General features: G+C 38.7%; 2 protein-coding genes and 1 long non-coding RNA gene across 4 annotated transcripts in view; 1 reads left to right on the top strand and 2 right to left on the bottom strand.

The window, feature by feature from the left end:
• LOC308476003 overlaps window positions 1-24,531 on the bottom strand; it is an 81,804-nt gene that overhangs the window by 12,869 nt on the left and 44,404 nt on the right. The window lies entirely within an intron of this gene.
• On the top strand, window positions 1,587-7,779 carry LOC308475853 (F-box only protein 36-like). Its single transcript, XM_081003325.1, has 4 exons — window positions 1,587-1,997; window positions 2,406-2,514; window positions 6,618-6,790; window positions 7,067-7,779. Exons 1-4 carry the CDS (start codon window positions 1,902-1,904, stop codon window positions 7,229-7,231), a joined length of 543 nt encoding a protein of 180 aa, XP_080859451.1. The 5' UTR covers window positions 1,587-1,901; the 3' UTR covers window positions 7,232-7,779.
• Window positions 8,192-23,031, bottom strand: UPF3A (UPF3A regulator of nonsense mediated mRNA decay). Of its 2 annotated transcripts, none has more exons than XM_081003143.1 (10): window positions 22,742-23,031; window positions 21,444-21,550; window positions 19,944-20,050; window positions 18,737-18,835; window positions 18,504-18,614; window positions 15,735-15,790; window positions 15,482-15,640; window positions 13,489-13,646; window positions 12,167-12,405; window positions 8,192-10,247 (listed from the first exon to the last, which is right to left on the bottom strand). In XM_081003143.1, the coding sequence occupies exons 1-10, from the start codon at window positions 22,913-22,915 to the stop codon at window positions 10,180-10,182; spliced, it is 1,278 nt and encodes a 425-aa protein (XP_080859269.1). In that variant the 5' UTR covers window positions 22,916-23,031; the 3' UTR covers window positions 8,192-10,179. The 2 variants fall into 2 exon arrangements, with proteins under 2 accessions (XP_080859269.1, XP_080859268.1); XM_081003142.1 differs by having other exon boundaries at window positions 12,111-12,405.

Consider the following 24,531-nt stretch of genomic DNA (forward strand, 5'->3'; position numbering starts at 1 on the left):
GAAGAAATAATATATTTCTGCAACTAAAATGTATAATCTGGTGTTCTTATGTTACACGAAAGGAAACTATTTTTATTACTTTGTGGTGTTGCTTTTTTTTTTTTTAAACCATGCTGTGATTTATTATTTCTGCTACAGTGGTACCTCAGGTTAAATACTTAATTCATTCCGGAGGTCCATTCTTAACCTGAAACTGTTCTTAACCTGAAGCACCACTTTAGCTAATGGGAGCATGATTTCTGCGCCGCCGGAGCACGATTTCTGTTCTTATCCTGAAGCAAAGTTCTTAACCTGAAGCACTATTTCTGGGTTAGCGGAGTGTGTAAACTGACCCGTATGTAACCTGAAGCGTATGTAACCCGAGGTACCACTGTACTTTGAGTGATTTACACATAAAGGAGCATCTTTCCCATTATCAACAAGCAGGTAAGGCCTTGCTTGTAGTGCTATTGACAGATGTGATGTGATCTGTGCAGTGCTGCAGTGCAGGGCCTCCTCTGACATGGTGCCTTGGTTATGGAATTCGCTTCCATTAGAGACACATATGTCCCTCCACCCCATTGGTTGCTTTCAGACGTCAGGTGAAGATGTATCTGTTACTTTGAGTGTGGATGAGTTCAATAACTAGATTATCTGTTTTAAGAGTATCTGTTTTATTGAAATGTTATTGTCAATGGGTATTGGTTTTGTGGTTTTAACATACCTATTTTGCAAAGCTTTTGGTACTTAGCTCTGAAGGATATTAGTAAGAGGATTATTAACCATATTGAATCCTCCACAAATCCATGTGTGTAGGTTAACACAAAGAAAAATGGTGTGTACCTGTTTTTAATATGTGGGGCTTGCGCATAAAGTAGCAGAATTTACATTCCATCATTAGGCAGATTTTGTGAAGTATAGGAATAGGTTTTTAAACTTAAAAAAAAATATATATATTTATTATAGTCCAGCGCATTAGGGCAGCTGGCTCCCTTTCCCCCTTTTTAAATGAACAGACCACAGACTACAAGGTAAGTTTTTAAAAAATTACTTACAGTTACAGAGACTTGCATATTCCTTAGTAACAACAATAAAATGCAGGAAAATTTTCTTAAAGGTTGTGTTACCAATATATTAATGATTTTAATTACTACTACTATTTTATTATCTTTGTGTTGTGTTTTAATATGGTTGTTATATATTCCTGCCTATAATAAATAAATGACTAATAAACTGAAGTTGACTCAATACTGTATAAAATAGAAGTTTTTAATAGGCAGCAGCTACTACATACTAGATGTAGGTTGCCTGCTTGGGTGGGGGCTAAAAGTCACAGCTTGGCCATCAGAAGCTAGCCAGTGAACGAGATGAAAATCTGAGTTTTTGCAGCTTGTTGTTCTAAGGCTGTGTATTTTTGGGATGACGACAACAACAACTGATGTTCCTTTAACAAAATTCATTGTGTGAATTAGTTAATGATTGCTTGTTTGATTTTGTATGCTCAGTTTTGAAGCCTAGAAAAAAACAGATATGTTTTTGTTTTTTTAAAAAGAAAGAAAAATAAAAAGTGCTGTCTTCTTCCAAGGTAATTGACTCTCTGGCATCTGTTATACTACTTCTGGAAAGTGGGGAGTGCAAAACATGCTTATGAAACCAGTGGGACTTGAAAAAAACAATGCATGCATAGAATTAGGCTGTGTTTTTTGTTTGTTTTTAATATTATCCTCCTGGTGATATAAGTATTGAACACCTGAGTCCTCCTTGGGTAAAGAACCTGAGTTCAGGAATGCAAACACTAGCCATGTATTTATAGAGCACGTGGAGTGGGCTGAACTCAAGTCCTTCTCGTATAGAGTCCATAGAAACAACCTTGGGAGTCTGTGATCTCTATTGCAAGCTGAAAGCAAGTAGACAGTGTCAAAATGACTTCCCTGCTGCAAGAGAAACTCTACGAAGCTCACACTCAGGCACCTCCTCCCAGCAAAGACTTCCATCACTTGACCATCACAAAAAATGAGGTAAAAAAATAGATAGATTTATTGCTCTCCCTGGTTGGAATGTGTTTCACTGAAGAAAGTCCAAGAGAGGTGAGAAATCTGCATTTGTTGGATAGCTGATAAAGGCACAGGGTCTCTGCCAGGAAGAAAAAGGTGGGCAACCCCAAGCATGGTTGTTCAGGCAGAACAACCTAGGGAAAAGCAAGGGAAAAGCAAACAAAAGCTAGGGAAAAGCAAACAAATGGTGGTAATCCTATCATTGTTTGTTTTTCTTTTTTTAAGAAATGCAATTAATTTATGCACAGATCTAGGTCATTACAAAGTCCTGCATTTTCTGCTTTATATCTGGACTGACTAGGCTTTTGACAAAATAAAACAGGACATAATAATGCCCAACCTGACTCATTATTTTAAACCTGAATGTTTTAGGTTATCTGGCAGTCCTGGAGGATTACATTTCGACCAGATCGAGAAAGGATTTGCCCAAGAGAAGTGAAGAAACCCCATAAAGATTTTCTCTTGGATGAACCATTACACAGCAAGTATTGAGTGGGCAAAGAAATAACAGAATTTTTATTACCCACCCCTCTGAAAAAAAAGTTGTTGTACTGTGTCTCATGGTCATATTCCCGCTTTTACAACCTAACCATATGCATGTTGACTCTGAAATAAACCCCAGTGAATTCAATGGGACTGTCTTATAACAGACTGATCCTATGTATGTTTACTTGGAAGTACATTGCATTGTTGAAGAGGATTTACTCTCAAGAAAGGGTGCATAGGATCACACAACCTTGGGATGAATATTTGGGCTGCAATCCTAGGCATACTTCCATGGCATGAAGTGCCATGAAACTCAGTTTGGTATTACATCTGAGTAAACTTGCTCAGGATTGGATTTCAGGTCTTAAATTTCTTTTGACTTTTCTTATTAATAAACTTTGGCCGTGCAGGTGGAACATTCGTAAAAGTGAAACACTGAATTCCATTCCACTTACTGGGAGTAAGACCCATTGAATTCAATAGGACTTATTTCTGGGTAGACACAGTTAGGATTGCAGCCTTGGTTGTTTGTGAATAGTCAGAGTTACCTAAATGCTCCAAGTGCACTAGAAACATAAAGGACGCCTGGATGGTTAAATCCAGTTAAACTTGACTATAGGGTGCGGCGCTCATCTTGCTTCAGACCGAGGGAGTCAGTTTTTGTCCACAGACAGCTTTCTGGGTTATGTGGCTCTCATGACTAAACCACTTCTGGTGCAACAGGACACCGTGACAGAAGTCAGAGTGCATGGAAATGTCGTTTACCTTCCTACTGCAGTGGTACCAATTTATCTACTTGCACTGGTATGCTTTCGAATTGCTAGGTTGGCAGTTTGAAACATAAAATGAGATCACAGGAGTGTAATTGAAAACCTCAGATAATTCCCGAGTAGTCCATTTCATTGTTTTTATTTTTGTATTTATATTTCGGATTTTCAATGGTTTTGTTTATCTGCCTTTACATTCTTTCTGGGGATAGAGAATTGAAACTACAAATTATGGTTTAAGAAGTCAGTTGAATTTCAGATCAATATTGGATGGCTAATGTAAATAAACTGGGTGGTAACAATTGAGAATGACTGCATTGGGCTCTCAAAGTAAAATTACTTATTAAAATGCAGGGGGAGACAAATACACAGTGGTTAAACATACTAAGTTGCAGCATCAAAATACTTTTAAACAAGTGAAAAAGGAAGCTAGTACTAAATGTCAAACTTACATGAATACTAAAAAGGGTTCTTTTTTTCTCCAAGTGTGCGCTATTGATGGACCAGGTCTATAGAAATTATCGTCTAATATTCCATTCTGTAGGGCAGGGAATATGTAGCCCTTTAGGTGTCATTGGATTCAGATTCTCATCAGCTGCAGCCAACATAGCCAGTGGTCTGGGATGATGGGAGTTGTAGTCTAGGAGCATATGGAGGGTACCATGTTGGCTACCCCTAATATAGAGGATTTTTTTTTTTTTATAAAAACCCTGCTAATTCCTTGTCACCTACTAAATCAGTTTAATTATTTCTATTTAGTTATAAATTATACCCCATGCTAAATGGAGTTATCCCTGCTCAGCAGTTGCATTATTGACAAAAGAGTTTCACTGACAAAGTCCCAAGGAGAATGACATCAAGACCTACAGTGCATTGGCTTACTTCCTTATCCTCCTGTTTCCTGGCAAATAGCATAGTATTGCAATATGCTGAATAATGTTATCAACCAAGGTCATGCTATACAGTAGAACAGAACATTTAGTCAGAGAAAAACAGAACATCTTTAGCGGATTTTTTAAATGTAACCCTCAATTTGCCAAAAAAATCCATCAGTAGCCATATCGAGCCATATCCCTGCTGTCAGGTAATGCTTAGGCGTAAACTAGGTCTTGCTGCAACTGATAATCTCTCCTCGCTTCTTGGCTCAGTGATGTTGGGAAAGATGAAGTTAGTGAGCAGGGAATTTCTGAAGGAAAATGAAAATGGGAGGTGTGCCTTAATGGATTGTTAGCTCCATTGCAATCCCCAATATGTAAATCAACTTTAATTTTTATTCAGTGGGAGAAATGTGTCTTAGAGGATAAAAAGAGCTTTAAAAGTCAAATCTCTACATCAGTTCTTACAACCACCAGTGACATAATGTCAGGGCAGGTGTCATGTCCTCTGCCAATTGCATGACAGGCTGATGCTGCATGCATAACTCCATCCAAGTCGCTGCAAGCACTCAAAAAGCAACTCTTGCAGCAGTGTGTGAACAGTCAGTCCAGGAAAAGTTCTGAGTGGCACTAGCCTTGATACAATCACCTGGGGCTGAAAAAAGCCAACTTGTAAACTACCCAAATAAACAGATATAACCAGTGCTTTTTTTCTTTAAAAATGTTTGGAGGTACTCTCATTTTCCTATTCATATCAGAATACTGCCCCTCAATGAGGCCAAACTGAGATTCACAAAATATTTAGGGGTATGCATACTTCTGTGTCCCCCCAGAAAAAAAGCACTGGATATAACATTGACTTTTGAGTACACACTTAACCAGCATAAGCAAACCATCTTGGGATGGTTACCATTTGATCCCAATAGGGTTTTCATTGGTTTGTTTTGGCAAGTTAACACTAAACCTTTTTTCTTTCTTGATATTGTCACCACTTCTCCCTTTACCAAATGCCCATTGCACATGGCTCTTCCATGACATTTGTAGAATCAGATCTTAACTCTGACTTAGTACTTCCAGAATGTCACTATTTTCAGGAGGGATTCAATCATATACTAGCAAATTAAAGTTGATTTGGAACTTTTGTGTAACATACCTGCTTTGTCAGAGGATTGAGTTTTTTTGTGGAAAGCATGGGACAACTCTTTCTTCACCCAGTGCCATCCAATCTCCCCACAAACCAATTAGGATGAAGACTTTAAAAGAGGTTGTCTGGAAGTGGCCTTAGTTGCATATTAAGCATCAGTTGGATGTACTTTGAATGTATGGTACAGATCTGCCCAATCTCTCATTTTTTTCCATGGAAATATTTCACACTAATGGAATGCAGTGTTAACTGCCAAGCAGTTAGTACATTTACTCCATAGGGTTAAATTTAATTTTGTTTTGTCCCCTGTTGCTTTTTAAGACATTCATTCGTTCTATAGACTTAGCTGTTTGTTCTGGTTATGTACTTAACGAATAGTGCTAGACCACATGGTGTGGTAGCTATGGAGAAATCCATTTATCATTCCTAATACCTTAAGCACACACAGCAAGCCTTCGTGCCTTTCTGATGAACATAATTATACTTCAAGTCAATTTTTATTTATATTTGGAACCTAAAAGGCTTCCAGAGTGCAAAGGGCTGCAGTGTGTGCATTGTGCTTAAGAACAAGAATTGCTTTAAACATAGTTGGTGAGTGCAAATAATATGCCTTTTAGTATGACATGCCTGGGCAATTCAGAATTAGTATTCTACTTAATGATTATCATGGCAGCTTGCCCTGTACTCTGTGCTAAATTGCCTATTCTTAGTATGATAGACTGAATTGCCCTTCTTGTATCAGGCTTTCCACCAACGCACAGGACTTATCCTTATCTGGCTTACGGGTGCTTCCAGAATATTGCTGTATTCAGGCTTGATTCAATCACATAGTGTCAAATTCAGGTTGCAGAATTAAAGCTGATTTGGCGCTCTTGTGCAAGAAACCCACTTCCCCACAAAAATTGACTTTTTACAAGAAGGAAAGTGACAGGGAAATGCATTGGAAAGTGTGAGTTAACAATTGCTTGATATTTAACTTTCCTATAAACAAACCAGAATGAATGCTCAATAAACAGGTTATCTGGAAGTAGCCTAAGTTTCAGTCTTCACAGTCATCGGGTATCATATTAATTATATTTATTAATAGAACAACCATGCAATCCTGTATATACTCAGAAGTAAACCATGCTGAGTTCAATGAGCCTTACTTCCAGGTAAGTTAGGAAACAGCAACAGAATGAAGTTTCTCTTTCTTCCTCTTTTTTTTTTTTTTTGTATGTGCCCTTTCCCATTTAGCTTAGTACAGTGCCTTTCACTTTGGCAGTATTCCTGTTTAAAATCTGTTTGCTTGTATATTTTTTCTTTTACTCAGAACAAATGCAAGCTGTCTTTGGGAAGAAAACGCTAGACTACATTCTCAGCTTATGTCAAGGACGCTATGACTTCCTCCATCGAATTCCTGACCATTTGATCATATACATCCTGTCATTTCTTAATACAGAGGATATAAGGCAATTGTCACAAACATGTAAAAGGTTTCGACAGGTAAAAATTCTGACAAATATGTAATCTTGATGCAATCTAAATAATTTTAGTAATATATAGACTTGGTTTAAACGGAGCTTTACAGAAGTAGCAAATACGATCAGTTACCTGTGGCAGTTACCATGTAGAACCAGAATAATATGAGCTTAATAGTAGACCAAAAGATTTGCAAGTTATGTTTAGTCTGAAAAGCAAACAAATACATTGTAAAGAAAATGAGAATCTGGCCTACTCACACGTATTATGTATCATATATTGCAAATATTTATCTTTTAGCTATGCAATACTGAAGAATTTTGGGAAAGAAGAAAAAGAGTGCAAGATAAATACACTCTTGATATACAAACTGTCAAGGTTTCAGCTTACAAGAAGCCAACTAATTTCAGACAAAGACCAGGCTTTTTGCCACGGATGCAAAGAAGGCAGACCACATTCTTCTGAAATTGATTGCAGATTATCTTGCAAGTCTCCTGCATTCCACTTCAGCTAAAATAATCTAGGTACAAAAACTGTCTTCCGAGGCAAGACTTGCTATTTCAAAAGTTCACCAAGCTATTTCAAAAGTTCACAGGAATGAAAAAGCCTGCACCCAGTAATGCGTGTAACAATATACAGAAGACAAAGCCGAAGCTACAAAGTGACATCGTAAAATCTTATTCATAATGAAGAACACACACCATAGTAATGCATAGGCATTTTTGGACAATAAACGCTTCACAGCTACAGTGAGCTTTGGATCACATACTCTTCATGATGCAGACGCACATGGTGTTTCCCTTTTCAGATGCCTATGCATCTGTGTGTTATAGAAGCAGCAAGAGCTCAGTTCACCAGCAGTAAATGTAGGGAAATGGCTTTTCAAGTTGTGTGTTGTTTACTTCTCAAAAACATGTTAAGATTTTGCAAATAATTGCACATTTTCTCTCAAATTCAGAAAAACAAGCGAGAGAGAATCATGTGTATAAATAATAAAAGTAATGTGAGATCCAGTAGGTTCCCTATGTTTCAGCCTTTTCCGGGAGAAAGTGCACAATACAGTTTTAATCATATGCTGAAGACACAACTCTTTACCTTGGCCTTTGACACTTGAGATGTAAATTTTTAGGCCACATCATACTATTGTGAGAGTAATTTATTTTAAATTCTTTTAAATGTATTTTAATTGTGACCTGCCCTGAGGCCTTAGGGTGAAAGGAAGTAATACATCAATTTTGTTGCTGTTGTTACTAACTTTTGGTCTAGTTTTTCTGGTTTATCATCTGGGAAACAAAAGAATAGTTGAAATCGAGTGGAGAGTCAGATTAGCATAGTACTTTTGAAGCTGGTTTGGTATTTTTAATCCAAGAATCCTATTTTTTAATCGTTTTGGTATAATAGTAAAACACATCAGGCGAAGCACTATTCAGATCATCAGATTTCAGTTTAATATTCTAGTGGTTGAAGGTCCAGATGATCCCCTTTATTTACATTAGAACAATCAAATGCTGATAGGATGACAGTAAAAAAAGGTTGAGCACATGATGTAAAAAAGTAGTCAAAAGAAGATCTGTGTTTCAGGTAAACAAAAAGCATATCAGTATTGTCAGAGTGATGCTCTGATACCAAGGCCTGTGCAGTTGCTTACTAAGAACAAGAATATATACACAAAAAATGGATTCTTAACGAGCACAATAAACAGAGGGAACAGTCGTAGCAGTTTATTCCCTCAAACACATTCTATTTCCATAGCTTTTACCTACCAACATAAGTGTTTCCACTGGTGACTTATGTAAAAACATACTATATGAAATATTAACATACAAAACAATGTCACTTATATCACATATTAAAAAGTGGCGAAACCTTTAAATATGCTATTTCATGACAGACACAGCATTAAATATTCAGGCTTTTCTCTGGTCTAAACATACAAAACCTTTTACAAGGCAAAAGCAACTCGGAAACAAAAGAACACAGACACTTACCTGATGTTCTAGCAAATGAAAGAGCAAATTAGACATTACAGCACCAGACCCATGGGTTGCTTCTGGATTCCTATAAAGCAGGATGGGCAGAAAGTGCTGACCCACTCCCCCCCCCTTTCTCCCTTGAAACTGCTTGCCCAAAGCTGGTTTTCTTCAGATGGGGTTTTGAGTCTGAAAATAACTCCTGGTGGAAGAAAAGCACTTGGAGGAGGAGCAACTGACCCAGAACTGCAACCCATTAGCTGCTTGCTGGGAGGGAGAAGCAGCTTTTGGCTAGAAGAAGGAAAGCTTTAGCACTCCCATCCCACCTGCACATGCTAGGCTTTCAATCTTCCCACTCTCCTTCATTGGAATTTGGCACAACCCAAAATATAATAGATGGATCATGCTGCCTTTCTGCCTCGTTTTCCCCTGAAAACCAATGTAAATGGATTGAGGTACTGAGGCCTGCAGACACTGGACACAAATGTGCAAATTGTGCGTTTTAACCACCCATGATCCTGCGGTTGAGTACTGTCCTGTAATAATCATTTAAACATTATCTTAATTACAAGGGTAATTTGTTGTTTATAGTTCTTTATGCAGCAATGCACTTACTAAACTGGGACTTAACTCCTTACAGGACCAGGCTAATGTACTTGTGTGTTATTCTCCCGACTGATGTAAATACAGCTACACTCTGTATAATGTCTTATTCTCATGGTCTTGTCATATTGAGACCTGTTAATGCAATTTATAGAACATAAAATGCCTCGGTTAGAACTGATGGAAATGCACGCTTTAAAGAATTCCCCTAGAGTGGAACATTTCAGAAAAGTTTTATGCAAAACACAAACCTCAAAATATGCCTCAAAATATCAGAAGCTTCGAAATCCTGAATTCTACTGTAATATTTAATAACATTGTGTCATAAATACCCTTCCCACTTCTCAAGCCACAGTATGCCCTATGCCTATGTGAGCCATCACTCCATTATGTATAGAGGCACGTATTTGCGTAACATGTCAGTGATAATGGCAATGAAATCCACCTGAAGAACAGCCTTTAAAAGTCATGCTATTACTATCATAACATACTATCAAATATGTATCTATATGCATTGGGATGAAAGATGCCTTCACATGCATATAGCTGGAAACAGTGTAAGTGCACAGTGATGATATTCTCTTGCACATTTATGTAACATTGCCTGTGGCCTAAACTTCTACTAGAAAACTAAAAAAAAAAAAAGTTTTCTTCGCAATGGTGGGCCAATTCCGAGAACGTAATATTTTGCGGGACACTACGTCTTAAATGCTGAAGTTTCTGTCCTTGTTGTTTTATTCTGCCTCTTCGCTCTTCTCAGAACCACCTCCAGGTGAGTTGTCTGCTTCATACTTTCTATCATAAGCTTCTTCTGAAGACTTTTCAGTGCAGTCATAGGACCTACTTGTAGACCCCGTATGTGTTCGAATGCGAACTCCTGGCTGGTATAGTTGCATGGCTGGCCGATCCTGTGCAGAAAATAAGAAGAAAGGAGATTAAGGCTTGGAGAAAATCATTTATTATCCACACAGGAGATCTCAAAATGTCTTAACTGTTCTGTGAAAGAAAAGAGGACTTTTTTGACAAACTGATTTAACAACAAATGGGAAAACTAGGTTATAAATATCTGACACTTATTACCTCACTCTTAGCCCCTGAAAGCCAAGTACTTTAAGCAAATTAAAAGAATACTGGACAAATTCAGATTGCTGTTTTGGGAGGAAAGTGATACTTCAGAACACAGTACCAAAGATGGAAAATTTCACAAAATTTTAATTCGTTATAATAACTAGAAGAAATTTGGCTGCAATCAAATATGGGCACAAACAGTTTCAAACACGAAGACAGTCTACAGTTTACAAGGTATAAAGGTAGCATAATAACTTCATAGCTAACCTCTCAAAATAGAGCTTGATTTAATAATCTAGCTAGCCAGTAAGGGCTTAACCATAACTTCTTGTTGACACAAACTCTCCCAGCTCACTAAACCCTATTACCTCTTCAACTTTAACACCTCCTCTTACCAGTCGTCCCCCTCTTTTCCCTTCGACCACTCATTGTTGTGCCACCACCACCCCACAGGCTCTTAGCCTTCTTCCCACCATTCCTCTGTCTTCAACCAGTGAATGACAAGGCCTTACAGTACCATAAGACCAAAGCTGCAATTCTGAACAAACCTAGTGGGGAGCAAGCCCTATAGAAGTGAGTGGGACTTGATTTTCAGTAAACTTGTTTAGAATCATGCTGCACATCCATGATAAATTGTAGTTAACAGCACAATCTCAACCACGTCTACTCAGAAGTATGTCCTAAGGAATTAAATGTGGCTCACTTCCAGGTAAGTGGAGTTTGGATTCCAAATGACAAGCAGCATAGCCGGGTTATCTAATGCACAAAGAATGCTGTTGTTGCTGGGTCACAGGAACTCATTCTTTGCAATGTTACAGCTACACATATCCACAGGGTCAAGTGCAAGAATGATACCCATGTGTAAATTACCGATTTGCTGGGCTACATCAATATTAACAACAGCTAAACTGTTAAATTAGTTTACTTTGAAAATCTTCATAATACAGTCGTACCTCGGAAGTTGAACGCCTTGCCAGTTGGACGTTTTGGCTCCCGAACGTCGCAAACCCGGAAGTGTTTGTTCCGGTTTGTGAACGTTCTTTGTAACCCAAACTTCCTTTGCGGTTCTGTGGCTTCCGATTGGCTGCAGGAGCTTTCTGCAGTCAATCAGAAGCTGTGCCTTGGTTCTCAAACATTTTAGAAGTCGAACAGACTTCTGGAACGGATTCTGTTCGGCTTCTGAGGTACCGCTGTATTAGTTTCTGCTTCTTTTTTAAGATAACTATGTACTCAACTGAAGTAATGATCATGGTTTCTACCTCCTATTATTCAACTGGTAGCAACGTTACTTCAACTTAGATCATTTGGGCTATTGATTCCCTTAGCAGTAATATAGTAGGTCCAAACATAAGGGCACAATATTTTTGAGTGATTAGATGAGTATAGGTTATCAGGGAGAGCATAAGCATTCTGACATGTGTTTATTAAAACAGATAAACATTTTTTTAAAACAACCCAGATTCTAAGAACTGTGCTTCATAAAAGCATGCATTTTAAAAATGCAAACAGAGGCATCATTAGCAGCAAAGACAGATTCCAATACCTATCACTTTAACAGCTTTTGCTGAGTTAAAAAAATGGAGGTTTTCATTTTAGTGAAAATCAAATGTTTAAAAAGTTCATGCTGAGATGTCAAAAGCAAATCTTGTATGACCTTGAAGTAATTTTACTAATGAAAGATTATCCTAAATGAATAAAAGAACCTTATTTCTTATGCGCTCCTTTTTGGATGCCATGTCATCACACTTGTCCTCTTTACCCAGTTTGTCTACTGTGTCCACAGTGAAGCTGTAGTTGTAGTTCACTTTCTTCCCTCGATCTTGGCTGTATCCTTTTCCCCACTTCACCTCATCTTCATTCCTTCTCACAAACTTGTCAAATTCATAGTGACTTCTGTGCTTTCGGCTATCATCCAGTCGATACCTTTGTCTCTCAGGTTCTTTTTCGCGAAATCTTCTCTCTGAATCTCTTTGCTCTTTATCACTATCATTTTGAGACCTGTGTTTTAAAAAATGAAAAATCCAAACATAAAAAACAAACTGCTTAAAACTCAGGTAACAAGGCATATGCTGCCTAAACAAAGCTCCCAGTTTATTTAGTGGTGTTGGAGTAAGGGCCAGCTATGCCAACAGTGCAATACTATGTCTACTCAGAAGTAAGTCCCATTGCCTTCAGTAAGGCTTACTCCTAGATAAGTATTTACTTCTGAGTATGCACAGGATTGTGCTACATATCTTGTTTATAATTATTAAAGTAAAAAAGGAAGGGTTTTGGGAATTCAATAATTTATTTTGTATAAGGTAAAGACTTACAGATCCTAGGAGTCCCAGAATGTCAAGAGTTGGTTACTCCTTGCCTAGCTTTGGATGTCAAATGTTGGTTATTTATTTATTTGATTGATTGATATAATGCCCTTCATCCTAAGATCTCGGGGGGCGGGGCGGTTACAGAATAATATCAGCTCCCGGCCATGTGATATGAGCATGTTGTATGACAGAGAAAAACTTCATAAAGCATGAATTAAGGTTTGTTTGTTTCCTAAACCATAATTAAGACTACTAATATAGTTTATTGGGGACGCGGGTGGCGCTGTGGGTAAAACCTCAGCGCCTAGGACTTGCCGATCGCATGGTCGGCGGTTCGAATCCCCGCGGCGGGGTGAGCTCCCGTCTTTCGGTCCCAGCTCCTGCCCACCTAGCAGTTCGAAAGCACCCTTAAGTGCAAGTAGATAAATAGGTACCGCTTTATAGCGGGAAGGTAAACGGCGTTTCCGTGTGCTGCTCTGGTGCCGGTTCGCCGGAGCAGCTTCGTCACGCTGGCCACGTGACCCGGAAGTGTCTGCGGACAGCGCTGGCTCCCGGCCTCTAGAGTGAGATGAGCGTACAACCCTAGAGTCTGTCAAGACTGGCCCGTACGGGCAGGGGTACCTTTACCTTTACCTTTTTAATATAGTTTATTGGATTCAGATGACAAGCTGTAGTTGCTTTTGGATAAAAACCCAGAGGTTTTAAGTCAAAGGGATGTACCAATTTAAACTGCCTTGAGGATGTAACTCCATCTTCAAAATAAAGCACTACTTACTTTTCCTTAAGTTCCTTCAGCGAACCTTCCAGGGGCTTAGATTTTATACTCCCGTGCCCAGGTGATTTCTCCCATTTACTCTCGTCTATGTCAGCTTTTTCTTTTTCTCTGTGCTTTTCTGTGGCTTGCTCATCGCCTTTCTCGGGTTTCTTAAGAAGCTAATAAATATATTTGTAAAATATATGACTATTATAAATGTGTTTTCTACATCTTTACAAATGTTAACATCTTACAGAATACACTGACGCGCACTTATCACTTATAATAATCAATTATAATTTATATTATAAATATAATATAAGTGACGTATCACTTATAGCATACTTGCTTGATGTGTCCTTAGCCCCTCCCCCCAAAACCCCCACCCATATGACATCAGCATTCAAAACCAATTAAAAAAGAAGTTATCACGATCCAGCGACAATTAAGCATTTGAACAAGTATGCCTAATTTCAGTGAGAGAATTAACCACACACCAAGATATCGCCCGTTGAAATAAACTACATTTTATAACTGCTTAGCACTGATGAAAGAATCTAGAGTTTCCACATTCTTGATGCAAGGCAGTTCTGCTGCTGTGGGTCTGAAATATACAGAAACCCTCAAGAAGAAATGTCATATCTAGACCTAATAACTGTAAAAGTTACCAGCGTCTCTTAATACAAATTCAGATAAATATATAAATAAATTCTAGATAATGTGGAAACTGATTGACAAAGCATTAACTCCCTCTAATGTTCTGGCATTCTCTGTTCAAACATGCTCTTCAAATATATTGAATTGTTTAACTATAATAGTATATGGTTAATTTTTAGAATGCAATGAATACACCATAAATGTATGATATTGTGTGTGTATACATATGTAAGTATGTGGAAAGATATCCGTCTGCTTTTAAATGGGCACAATTCATTCTGCAAGAGATGGGATGCTGTCTGTATCCCCTGGATTTTTCTAAAGAATCTCAAAAGGGAACCACAATTATTACTACATGTATTATTTCATGCAAGGATATATTTTATTCAGTGCCTGCTTTTTTTTTGCCTTTTTATATGCTGGCACTGATCCTAATGTAAGATAATCTAAGGAAGCTCACAGTAGGGAGTTCACAGTAGGAGTTTCACATTTCCCCCATAACCTCTGAAAAGCCTCTCTGGAAACCCAGGGGCCCTTCTGAACAATGTATGATGGCACCCAGGAGCTGCTAGGTGGAGGAGGGAATTGAAAACTTTTCATTTGTGAGCTTCCTTAACGTATCTTTTGATCCAAGCCTAATTTTGGGTAATGCCACCATCCACATCACCCTCTCCCTTGCTCAAAAGGTTTGGGGGCGGGGACTCAGGCAGCTGTAGGGATAAAAAGAGAGGTGGAAAACTTCATTCTATAACCTTCCTTAAGTTAACTTATCTTAGAATTCAAATCACTGTTGTGATGTTTCTCTGTTCTGTATATTAGTGGGGGGAAACAGCTTTTTTAAAAAAAGAAAAAAATATCTGATTATTAGTTTTGCAACATAAAATTTAATTCTGCTTTTACTTTCATGATTTGCAGAATTTGCAGAATTTGAACTCATATTTCATTGACACAGATAACTGCCAATGAAAACGGTTCAGTTAAAGAACTTAAAAATGGTAACTACTTTCTTGAGTTAGGAATGGGAAATTTACACATCTACTTTACAATGCAAGACATAAGCCTAATGCAAGATTTAAGAAGTCAGATTCTACAAGTGCTCAGATAGGTTTGGCACTCTACAAAAAACCCCTCTAAAAATAAAAATTCTGTAATAGGGAATCCAAATACTTGGCTGAACTCAGTGACTTGAATATACTTCCTATGTTCCTAATGCTATAGTCCTAAGCCACTGACATGGAAGCACTGAAATCAATGAGACTTCTTCCACATGCATGCATTTAGGGTAAGGATACACATCAAGCTAACCTACTGTAACTCTGGTACATCTGAAAGATGGGAGATAGCAGGGAAAAAATACCTTGATCCTTATTTCTTTTTCAGCCATTTTCTTTTGCTTTTCAGCTTCTTTTCTTTTACGCCTTTCTTCCTCTCTGCGCTTCCGCTTCTCATCTTCCCTTAGGCGTTTTTTTTCTGATTCTCTTCTCCTTCGTTCTTCCCTTTTCTCTTCTCGGATTCTCTAAAACATTGGAAATGTTTTATGTAGATTTGTAGAAATATTAAAAAGAACTTAAAGCACAAAGTTTAGGGCTTATTCCAAAACACAAACATACCTGTTTTTCTAATTTTCTATTTTTAATATATTCCAAAAGTGGTGTTGTTCTTCTAGCTAAAACACAAAAAGTGATATAGTATCTCGTTTCTAATACATAAGATTGATTATAAATGAGATTTTTTGTCATTCAAGCTTTAAAAATGTAATTACTATATGACAATGAACACAATTTCATAATGGGCCATATAGAAAGTCCCTGTTACTCTATTACATAAAACCATCGTTTCTTATCATAATAGTTTGGAAAATCAGTAAAATTGGACAAGTATCTGAGATTACTTGATGTCTATATCATATTTTATTTTTCTATATAAAAAAATTATGGATGCAACCATTTAAAGGAGGAAAAAACTGTGCTGCACAATACTGTTATACCATCTTCTACCTGACTGGTTAGTGTTTTGATTGCATGCAGTGGTCTTAAATTAGCCTTGAAAAGTTTGCCATTAATGAAATATGCATTTGTGTAAAATTCTTCCTATAGATTTGTGCAAAAGTAGCATCTAGGTAATGGTTAAACTCCTGAAAACAGTGGGGGGAAGATTTACCTGTGTACACAATCATAATTTTAATCTTGATCAAATAGTGATAGAAATGAGTGGCAAAAGCACTGGAACATCAATCTGCACACTTTTTCCTGATTGTCATGTAAAATTTAGCTTCTGATTCCTGTACATTTTCACTGTAGACACAGCAGGTCAGTTGTAGGTAAAATCAATAATAATTTCCAAAGTACTCAAAACACTTCTCATATATTTTCTCTACAATCCTTACAACAGGTGTATTAGGGAGAACTGATTCTGACCTGTGGGTCAGATTGTTCTCTCCCTACTCATAGTGGGTCAGGTTTGACAGGTAGGTAGGACTGTCCACCTGTCAATCACTTGACGATACAATAATGATACAGTGCCAACACAGGTCTCACAGAGCGCTTTGCATGAGACTTGGCAACACCCGACAATCAGCTTCAAACCTCTTTTTAGCTGAGCACAATCATTATCTGCCCCACATCTGACATTGCATATGACAGCTGTTGGGATGGTGCCTATGCTTTGGCTGAAATGGCCTCATGGACTAAATGGGGAGGTCTGGCGAGCCTAAATCATCTATATAAACAGACCCACAGGCAGAAGGTTCCCTACACCAACCCTGTAAGGCAGTCTGTTGTAATAAACATTATAGATCTGGAGCCGAGAGATATGGCAGCCAGTGAATCCACAACTGGCTAAAGATTTGAACCACGTATGTCGAGCATACCTTGTGATCTTAACTACCAGCTTACACCAGCACACTCATATTTAATGCTGTATTGGCCCATAGTTTATTATCTGTATAGGTAAGTCCTTAAAATGTATACATTTTGGATCAAAATAAAAGTTTGTGTAAATGGATATCAAAACTACTACTCCACCTCAAATCCTATAAATTCATATATTATTGAAGCAGCATGGAAAGCAGTTCTACATTATCAGATCACCCACATTGGTTTGTTGAATGGTATGGTTCTTTGGCAGACATAAACTGTTCAGCAACCTAATGATAGGTAAAACTGTCAGTTCAGCTGACCCACGTTCCCTTTTTACAGGTGTTATTAATGTAATACAGGACTGGATAATGGGTTGGGTGGGAACTGTGGCTCTCCATATATTGTTGGAATACAACTCTCATCATCCTTGAACATGCTGTCTGGGTCTTATGGGAGTAGGAGTCACATTATTCTGTCCTCTCATATGTACATAATTAGGACTGAGATGCAATGGAAATGCCTTGTTATCTCTTTGATTGCACTGCATATTATTTAGATATTTTCCACACTCCATTTTATTAACCATCTGATTATCAAAGTAATTAGGATTTCTTCCACCATTTTGGTAAAATAAGATTACAGTATGTATTGATTATTATCAATACCCACATAAATGGTCTGTATAACGTTTTTAATAATTAGGGAAGTTACTAATAACAAGCCAGGAGTTTCATCCTAGAGATCATCCTCAGCATTCAATACTGAATGCTTATTAACTGCTGAATCTGTATAAAGGAGTAGTTACTGTGTTGTTAAATGAATTATTTTACCGTGCTGGTAGCATTTTGAGCCCCCGCTCCAATTCCAGACCTTGAGTTTGCAAAGAGTTTGTTTTTATCTCATTCACTTTAATTGGGATCAAACTCCAATGCTAATCCCTTTCAGCAAAACTTCCCTTTCAGTGAAACTTTCAATTTTAAAATTAACATAATGGAAGACAGGGCTGAAACAACAGAGCAACCTCTTCTTTATTGTAGAATAATCTCTTGATTATAGAAGTGGCACAGGTTGGGGAAAAGTTTTGTGTATTTCTGATAGCCAACTGGTGCCTTTTATGATCTCAAATAAGTATCAGTGTTATAGAGGCCAGTGTAACACACAAAACTTGCATTGCACACAATAAGTTATGAAATTAAGGAGTTTTAGGTTTAAAACCTTTTACATCTATACCCCTAGCCCACCAACAGTTCATGATCATAAAATACTACTAACGATATCTCACAAACCTCATAGCTATATGGACATAGTACAGGCCTGCAGAGTGCTAGTTTCCCAAATCTGTTGTTCAGCTAATGTTTGAGAATAAACAGGGGATGTTCTTTTTATTAAGAACTTCTGAAATGGTGCTAGAGATAACCATAATTTAATGACTGTAACCTCAAGAGTGCTAATGTGGGACTAATAAAATATGATCATATAATTCAGAAGCATTCACTAATGGAGGAGATCATCTTAACAGACCAATGAGTTCTCTTGTTTTTGCCTCAATCTCTCCCAGCAGAGTCTCAGGGTTAGCACATATTTTTTCTTCTTCTGCACAATAACTTTCTAAAAATTTTCTGTATTCTGGATCTATGAAAGAAAAAAACCATTGAAAAGAAAGTTAATCATTGCATGTCATATATATTGCATGAGAAATTATCCATTAAGCGCAGTAAATCGGGAAAATGTTTTCGCCATGAAAATGAGCTTACCATCTTCTATGCTTCCAGCTTTTGCATCTTTCTTCTTCAGCTTCTTTTTAGAAATCTTTTGGAATGGTGCAAATTCAACAACAGCTGGATATTCTAAACCTTAAAAGAACCACACATTGGCTGAGTAACTGAAGGTAAATAATATGCACATTTTGAGACTGAGAGGAACTTATTCCCAGGTCCTCGAGTATAAAAACCTGAATTAAAATAGGAAATTTTATTTTTCACTGACTTAGTTTATGACAAACTGTCTTGATCCAGAAGAAAAAGACTGTAGGCACAAGCACAGATATTGCCAATGCAGATAGATATGTGTTGGGTTGGTCACATCTGCATCACAATGTTTATTGAAACTTCACTACTCTAGCTAAATACATCTCTTAGTGCAAATGTAAATCTCAATCCATGGTCACTAGTATGCTTATAAGTAGAGGTGGACTGGAGACAATTTAAACAGTTGGCACATAAACCTTTTCATTTTTATTTCTTTAAACCTGGCAAAAAAAAAATGTAACATAGCTCAAAATAACTAATATATCAACAAAGATGCCAATACTGAATGATCAAAACATTTAGATAATGTATGGTATGGTTATACTTCATTTTAAAGTGATTTATTCAGTCTCTTGTAATTCATAGGATAGCATTCCTACTTAAGGGTGAGGGATACATCATTTAATAAATAGATAAAATATATCAATAGCAGTTCACTACACAGACATTAACCTTATCTGAAAACTTCAACTGATTTCAAAGTACAACCTTGTCTTTCTCAATCACAGACCTATCAAGGTAATTTCTAGTTATATATATAATTTCTAGTTATATATCCACATATCAGTGGAAATGAATGTGCATAAAAGGATGGCTTTGGGTAGATTCCTGCTACTGAGAGAACCTTGAATGATAACCAGCGAGGCCCCATCTAACTTTGTGCTCTTCTGAGTTTACCATAATCAAACTTCATGCAACATTTTGGAGGTCAAGTAAGAATTCTCTGAAACCTTGACTACAGCATACACAAACATGTTTTCTAAAACATGGTACACCTTTGGCAAATCTGAACTTTGGAAATATTGACCTATCTTTTCTTTCATTACATGGCAAGATTAGCTATTGTTTAAGAAAAACAAACTATCTACCCTTTGAGCATGTAGAACTAGTTGTGTGGGTCTTAGATTTCTGGCCATAATAAGGAATGGGTTACCTTTACTGTCTATGAAGACATAGCCATCAAAGCGATCTCTAAAAAGAAGGATGTCATCAGGATTTCTAAAATTAATATATGCTCTTGAGTAGAGATGAGGATAAAGACTGAAACAAAAGTGAATGTTTTGTTAGTTATGTTTATCTTCTAAAAGGAAGAAAGGTAAAAGTATAAATTACATTAATTCTATTAATATTGATGTTTATCCACATTAGATTGGCATTTCAAAGTAGGCATGCTTTATATTCCTCCACATCAAATGAAATTGTTGTTGTTATTTTTATACTGCCGTTCATCCGCAGATTTCAGGGCAGTTCACAACAATGAAATAGTGATTGTTGTTGTTTAGTCGTTTAGTCGTGTCCGACTCTTCGTGACCCCATGGATTACAATCAAAAATGATAATGAAGTAGAAATTTCTTAGCTAAAAACTCTTAAAAGCCATGAGATGCTTTGTTACATGCACAGACTAAGATGTGGAATGTCTGGAGCCTAAGTTCAGTACGTATAACTTTCCACTCAGTGTCCAAGTATGCTGTAATTCAACCAGCCCATCTTTTAGTCACTGTCTTCCTGCATCTGTCTTCAAGGATACAGTGTTTTCTAGGCTACAGTGAATCCACTCATCCTTTGGCTGAGTAGTCTGAGTACAAAGGGCCTGAGAAACCATGAATGCTGGAAGATCCGACATGAGAGGGCTTCAAATGAAAGATAATGGAATGGTTTCATTGCAATGTGCCTAGAAGAGCAATGCAGCAAACATGGAAGAACTTTTATTTCGCACCAGCACTGTTTTGGTGCCTCTAATTTGGGCTTCCAATATATCCCAAAATGACATAACAAAAGCTACTGAAATCCCACTTTCAGCAGGGATTACATGACCAGGCCACTGCAGTTCTACAATCATGTAACTTAAAAGCCTCATATCCTTACAAAATTTGCAAATGTTGGCAGTGTTTTTAAGTTTTGCTTTCTCATAACCTAAACATTTTGTTCTATTTGAAGAAAGATAAGAGATAACTCACAGGACATGAGCTCTGAGAGGAAGGTAAAAGAAGAGCCATCCACTAGGACGACCCCTGCTTTCTCAGAGGCTTTGTAAGGGCTTGTATCCCCTGAGGAGAGGTGAACACATGTGAACTAGCCCTTAAACACACAAGTAGCTAGAGTGTGGCTCTAATAACCACAATATATAAATTAGATTTTTAGAGAATCTTTCATCATATTCTCAAAGGTCAGTGTGTCACATCCAGACTAGTGGGAAGAAATCCATGATGTCACAGGCATACATCATGGTAGATAACAACAATAAGGCAGCTGCATTTCACACACATTCAACTCGGTAAAATGTTTTAATATTATATATGTTTTTCATAATTCTGTTTGTTTTTAAAGTGTAGTATAGACGAATCTGGATCCTGTTGGTATTAATAGCGTGATGCAAGCATGATTAAGATGCCTCCTTTCCCCCCCCATAAAAACAATTAACTATGTTCTCACCTGGGATCAGAGGTACAAAATTCAAAATAATCGTGGGCAGGAAGTGGATGAAGCTGTTCCTCTAGCTGCTCCTTGGTAAAGCTAGGAGGTAGCCGCCGTATAACTACCTAGAAAGCATCACATGTAAAACTGAGGACAATCATTCAGGAGTATTTGTCTCATTATTTTTATTCCATGTTTGGATAAATAAACACCTCCCATTAGTATTAGTCAGAATTGCAACCAATTTCTTAGACGACAAAATGATTTTAGTCCCCAGGTCTGGCTTCAACACATGTATTCCTGTCATGGAATTCTACTCAATATTGCTCCAGAGCAGAACTGCAATGTATAGTTAGCAGAGCAAAAACGTAAAACAAATGAGCATAATGGTCTGCCAGTCCTGAATGTATTGGATTTGTAACCATTATGCTCATTTGCCTTCAGTAACAGTAAAGCTCTGTTGGATGAAATATTAATTGCCTCTGGTCAACTCTCACAATTCCTGGCATGCATTACATTTACATCCCACCTTTTCCTCCAAGCAGCTCAAGGTGGCTTTGGGCTCCCCTTCCTCCCTACAGCAACCCTGTGAGGTAGGTTAGGACGAAATTCCATGGCCCAGTGAGGATTTGAACCCCAACTGCCTATCACTCTAACCACTACACAACACTACATACTCTTTTAACACTGACTTGGAATCCCCTTTCAATAGTGAACGGGGTGGGTAACGGTGGCTATGATATCGCCTGCCTCTTCAACCAGATGCGGAGGAGGGTCTGAAGCGGATCGTGGCTTGTCCAAGGCAACAAAGGCGGTCCGTGCCCTGTGGAACGCCCTCCCATCAGGTGTCAAGGAAATAAACAACTATCTGACTTTTAGAAGACACCTGAAGGCAGCCCTGTACAGGGAAGTTTTTAATGTCTGATGTTTGATTGTTATTTTTAATATTTTGTTGGAAGCCGCCCAGATTGGCTGGGGAAACCCAGCCAGATGGGCGGGGTATAAGTAAATGATAATGATAATAATAATAATAATAATAATAATAAAAAACAACCAAGGTCCTGAGTCCCCTTGGCTAAAAAGCTGGGCCAGCAGGTGGAGGAGCGCGCAAAACGCCTTCCTCTCTGCGCATGCGTTTTTACCTGTCGGCCAGCCCTTCCTTTCTCAGCGTTTCTCACCTTGGTGCGGGCGCGCGCACACACACACAAGCCGCAGCTACTGCCCCGCCCTCTCTCGCGCGCTGTCCCTGGTGCTGGAAGGAAGCCCCGCCCACCTGTTCCGCCCCGCCCCGCCCCCCCTTCCCAACAGCTTCTCACTTTACTCAGAGCCGCTCTTTTCTCCTCCCGCTGCGGTTTGCCCGGCAGCGGCGGCAGGCTGGATGGCGGTGGTGGCAGCGGGGGCGGCGGAGGAGGAGGGGGCGGGGGCCCCGGGGATGTCGGAGGGGTCTCTGGTACCCGACGCGGGGATTCCCGCTGAAGCGGAGCCTCCATGGGGGGCCTCTCACAAAGCCCTCCGCCGGCCGTCAGCGACGGCGTCTCTGGCGCGCATCAGCGCCGCTCCGACCTCTCTCAGCGTCCTCATCCTCCTCCCCCCCCTCCCCCCACTACCTCCAGTCAGCCAACCGCCAACCCTTGCCGGCAAGCCTCGCGAGAGCCAGACCCCTCGTTCCTCAGGAGAGTCTCGCGAGAGGTCGACAGCCTATAAGCGCCTTCCGAATCTCTCTCCGTTTCCGCCCCGCCCACGAGTATATTTCAAAGATGCGACTACCACCTGTGCACCTATTCGGCCTCTCTTTCATGCGGGGCGGGGTTTAGAGCACAGGGTCTATTGTAGTCCCGTTTTTGATTAGAAGAATCGAGACCTTTGGGTTATACCCTTTTAAGTTATTGGTTTGCGGTGGGGTTTTTGTTGTTCTTGTTTTTATTAGGTATTTTGTGCTTTTTTTTAATCTTACATTTTTAAGCTGTGAACTGCCCCGAGCTCTATGGGTGAAGGACAGTATACAAATTAATAGGAATAATAATATTTGGTTCTGAAAGTAGCTTACATCACAATAACAGGAAATCACATGAGACATTCAATAGCAGCAGAACAGAGCTAAGTGCAAAAACCCAACCTGCTGTCTTTTCAGAATTCTTGTGCAAGAGCAGCGCGCTCTCTCTCCCCCCCCCCCACAACCGTTCATTTTGCTGTTTTGCATAATGAGGAATGGGTGGGGGCTCTCCAGATGTCACTGGGCTCCTGATTTCTCTCAGCTCCAGCCTACATGGCCACAATGCTCAAGGGATCAGGAGAGTTTGTAATCCATCAACATCTGGACAGCTGCTTCAACTGGTTCCCCATCCCTGATAAGAGATTATGTTAAAGAAGCATAATGTGATAAGCAGTCATTTCAGTTGAAAAGGCTCACTTTAGAAATGTGGCTGGCAAAAAGTATTTTTGAGCAAAGTACAATAATATGCGGTGACCTTCGTTTTGAATTAGGGAATTGAAGCTGGGCAGCACAAAATAAGCATGACATAGCCACACCACCAGGTAAACACCCCCTACAACATGCCATAGAAATGAGTCTCATTGTCAACTACACTGCCCCTATGTTGCTTCACCACAGCAATTATTAGGCTGCAAAAGCACGACACATTGTGTGCCTTCAATACTCTAGTTTATCCAGCATCTCCATTTAAATATTATTGTAGAATACTGTAAGAATGTTTTCAAAGTGGATTGGGGATTTGCTGCAACTTCTTGTGGTAGTTCTGGGCTGTATGTGTACACAGTGTGTTTCCACCTTTGGGGTTTGAAGCCAAGTATATAATGTTAACTAACCACAATCCATTTCTAGTCATTTATTGAGAAATACTTTTGTTTGATGTGCTCCCATCTGATTTGAAAGCGTAAGCAGCAGTTAAGCTGTAGTGTGTACCTTTGAGTCAGCCATTGTGCATGTGCAGCCAACAGTTTGATGAGTTACGTGCAGGGAAATAAATTCGGTAATGCTCATTGGGTGAAGACATCTTGCCTACTTCCCTCTCTGGTGTGCACGGCAACATAAAGTGACTTGAAACACAGTGGCTGGAAACAACCTCACTGATTTTAAGCCACTAAT

The sequence above is a fragment of the Podarcis pityusensis genome (assembly GCF_964106645.2).
Source record: "Podarcis pityusensis genome assembly, chromosome: 4".
Lineage (NCBI taxonomy): Eukaryota > Metazoa > Chordata > Lepidosauria > Squamata > Lacertidae > Podarcis > Podarcis pityusensis.

Bases quoted from the DNA above. Each gene is read 5' to 3' on its own strand.
- LOC308475853 (XM_081003325.1), top strand. From the start codon at position 1,902: ATGACTTCCCTGCTGCAAGAGAAACTCTACGAAGCTCACACTCAGGCA. The intron at 1,998-2,405 runs GTAAAAAAATAG...TGAATGTTTTAG, and splicing joins TGACCATCACAAAAAATGAG to GTTATCTGGCAGTCCTGGAG. The intron at 2,515-6,617 runs GCAAGTATTGAG...TCTTTTACTCAG, and splicing joins CTTGGATGAACCATTACACA to AACAAATGCAAGCTGTCTTT.
- UPF3A (XM_081003142.1), bottom strand. From the start codon at position 22,915: ATGGAGGCTCCGCTTCAGCGGGAATCCCCGCGTCGGGTACCAGAGACC. The intron at 15,791-18,503 runs GTCTGTTAAGAT...TTTGTGTTTTAG, and splicing joins AAAAACAAGAGAACTCATTG to CTAGAAGAACAACACCACTT. The intron at 15,641-15,734 runs GTATGTTTGTGT...CCAATGTTTTAG, and splicing joins ATAGAAAATTAGAAAAACAG to AGAATCCGAGAAGAGAAAAG.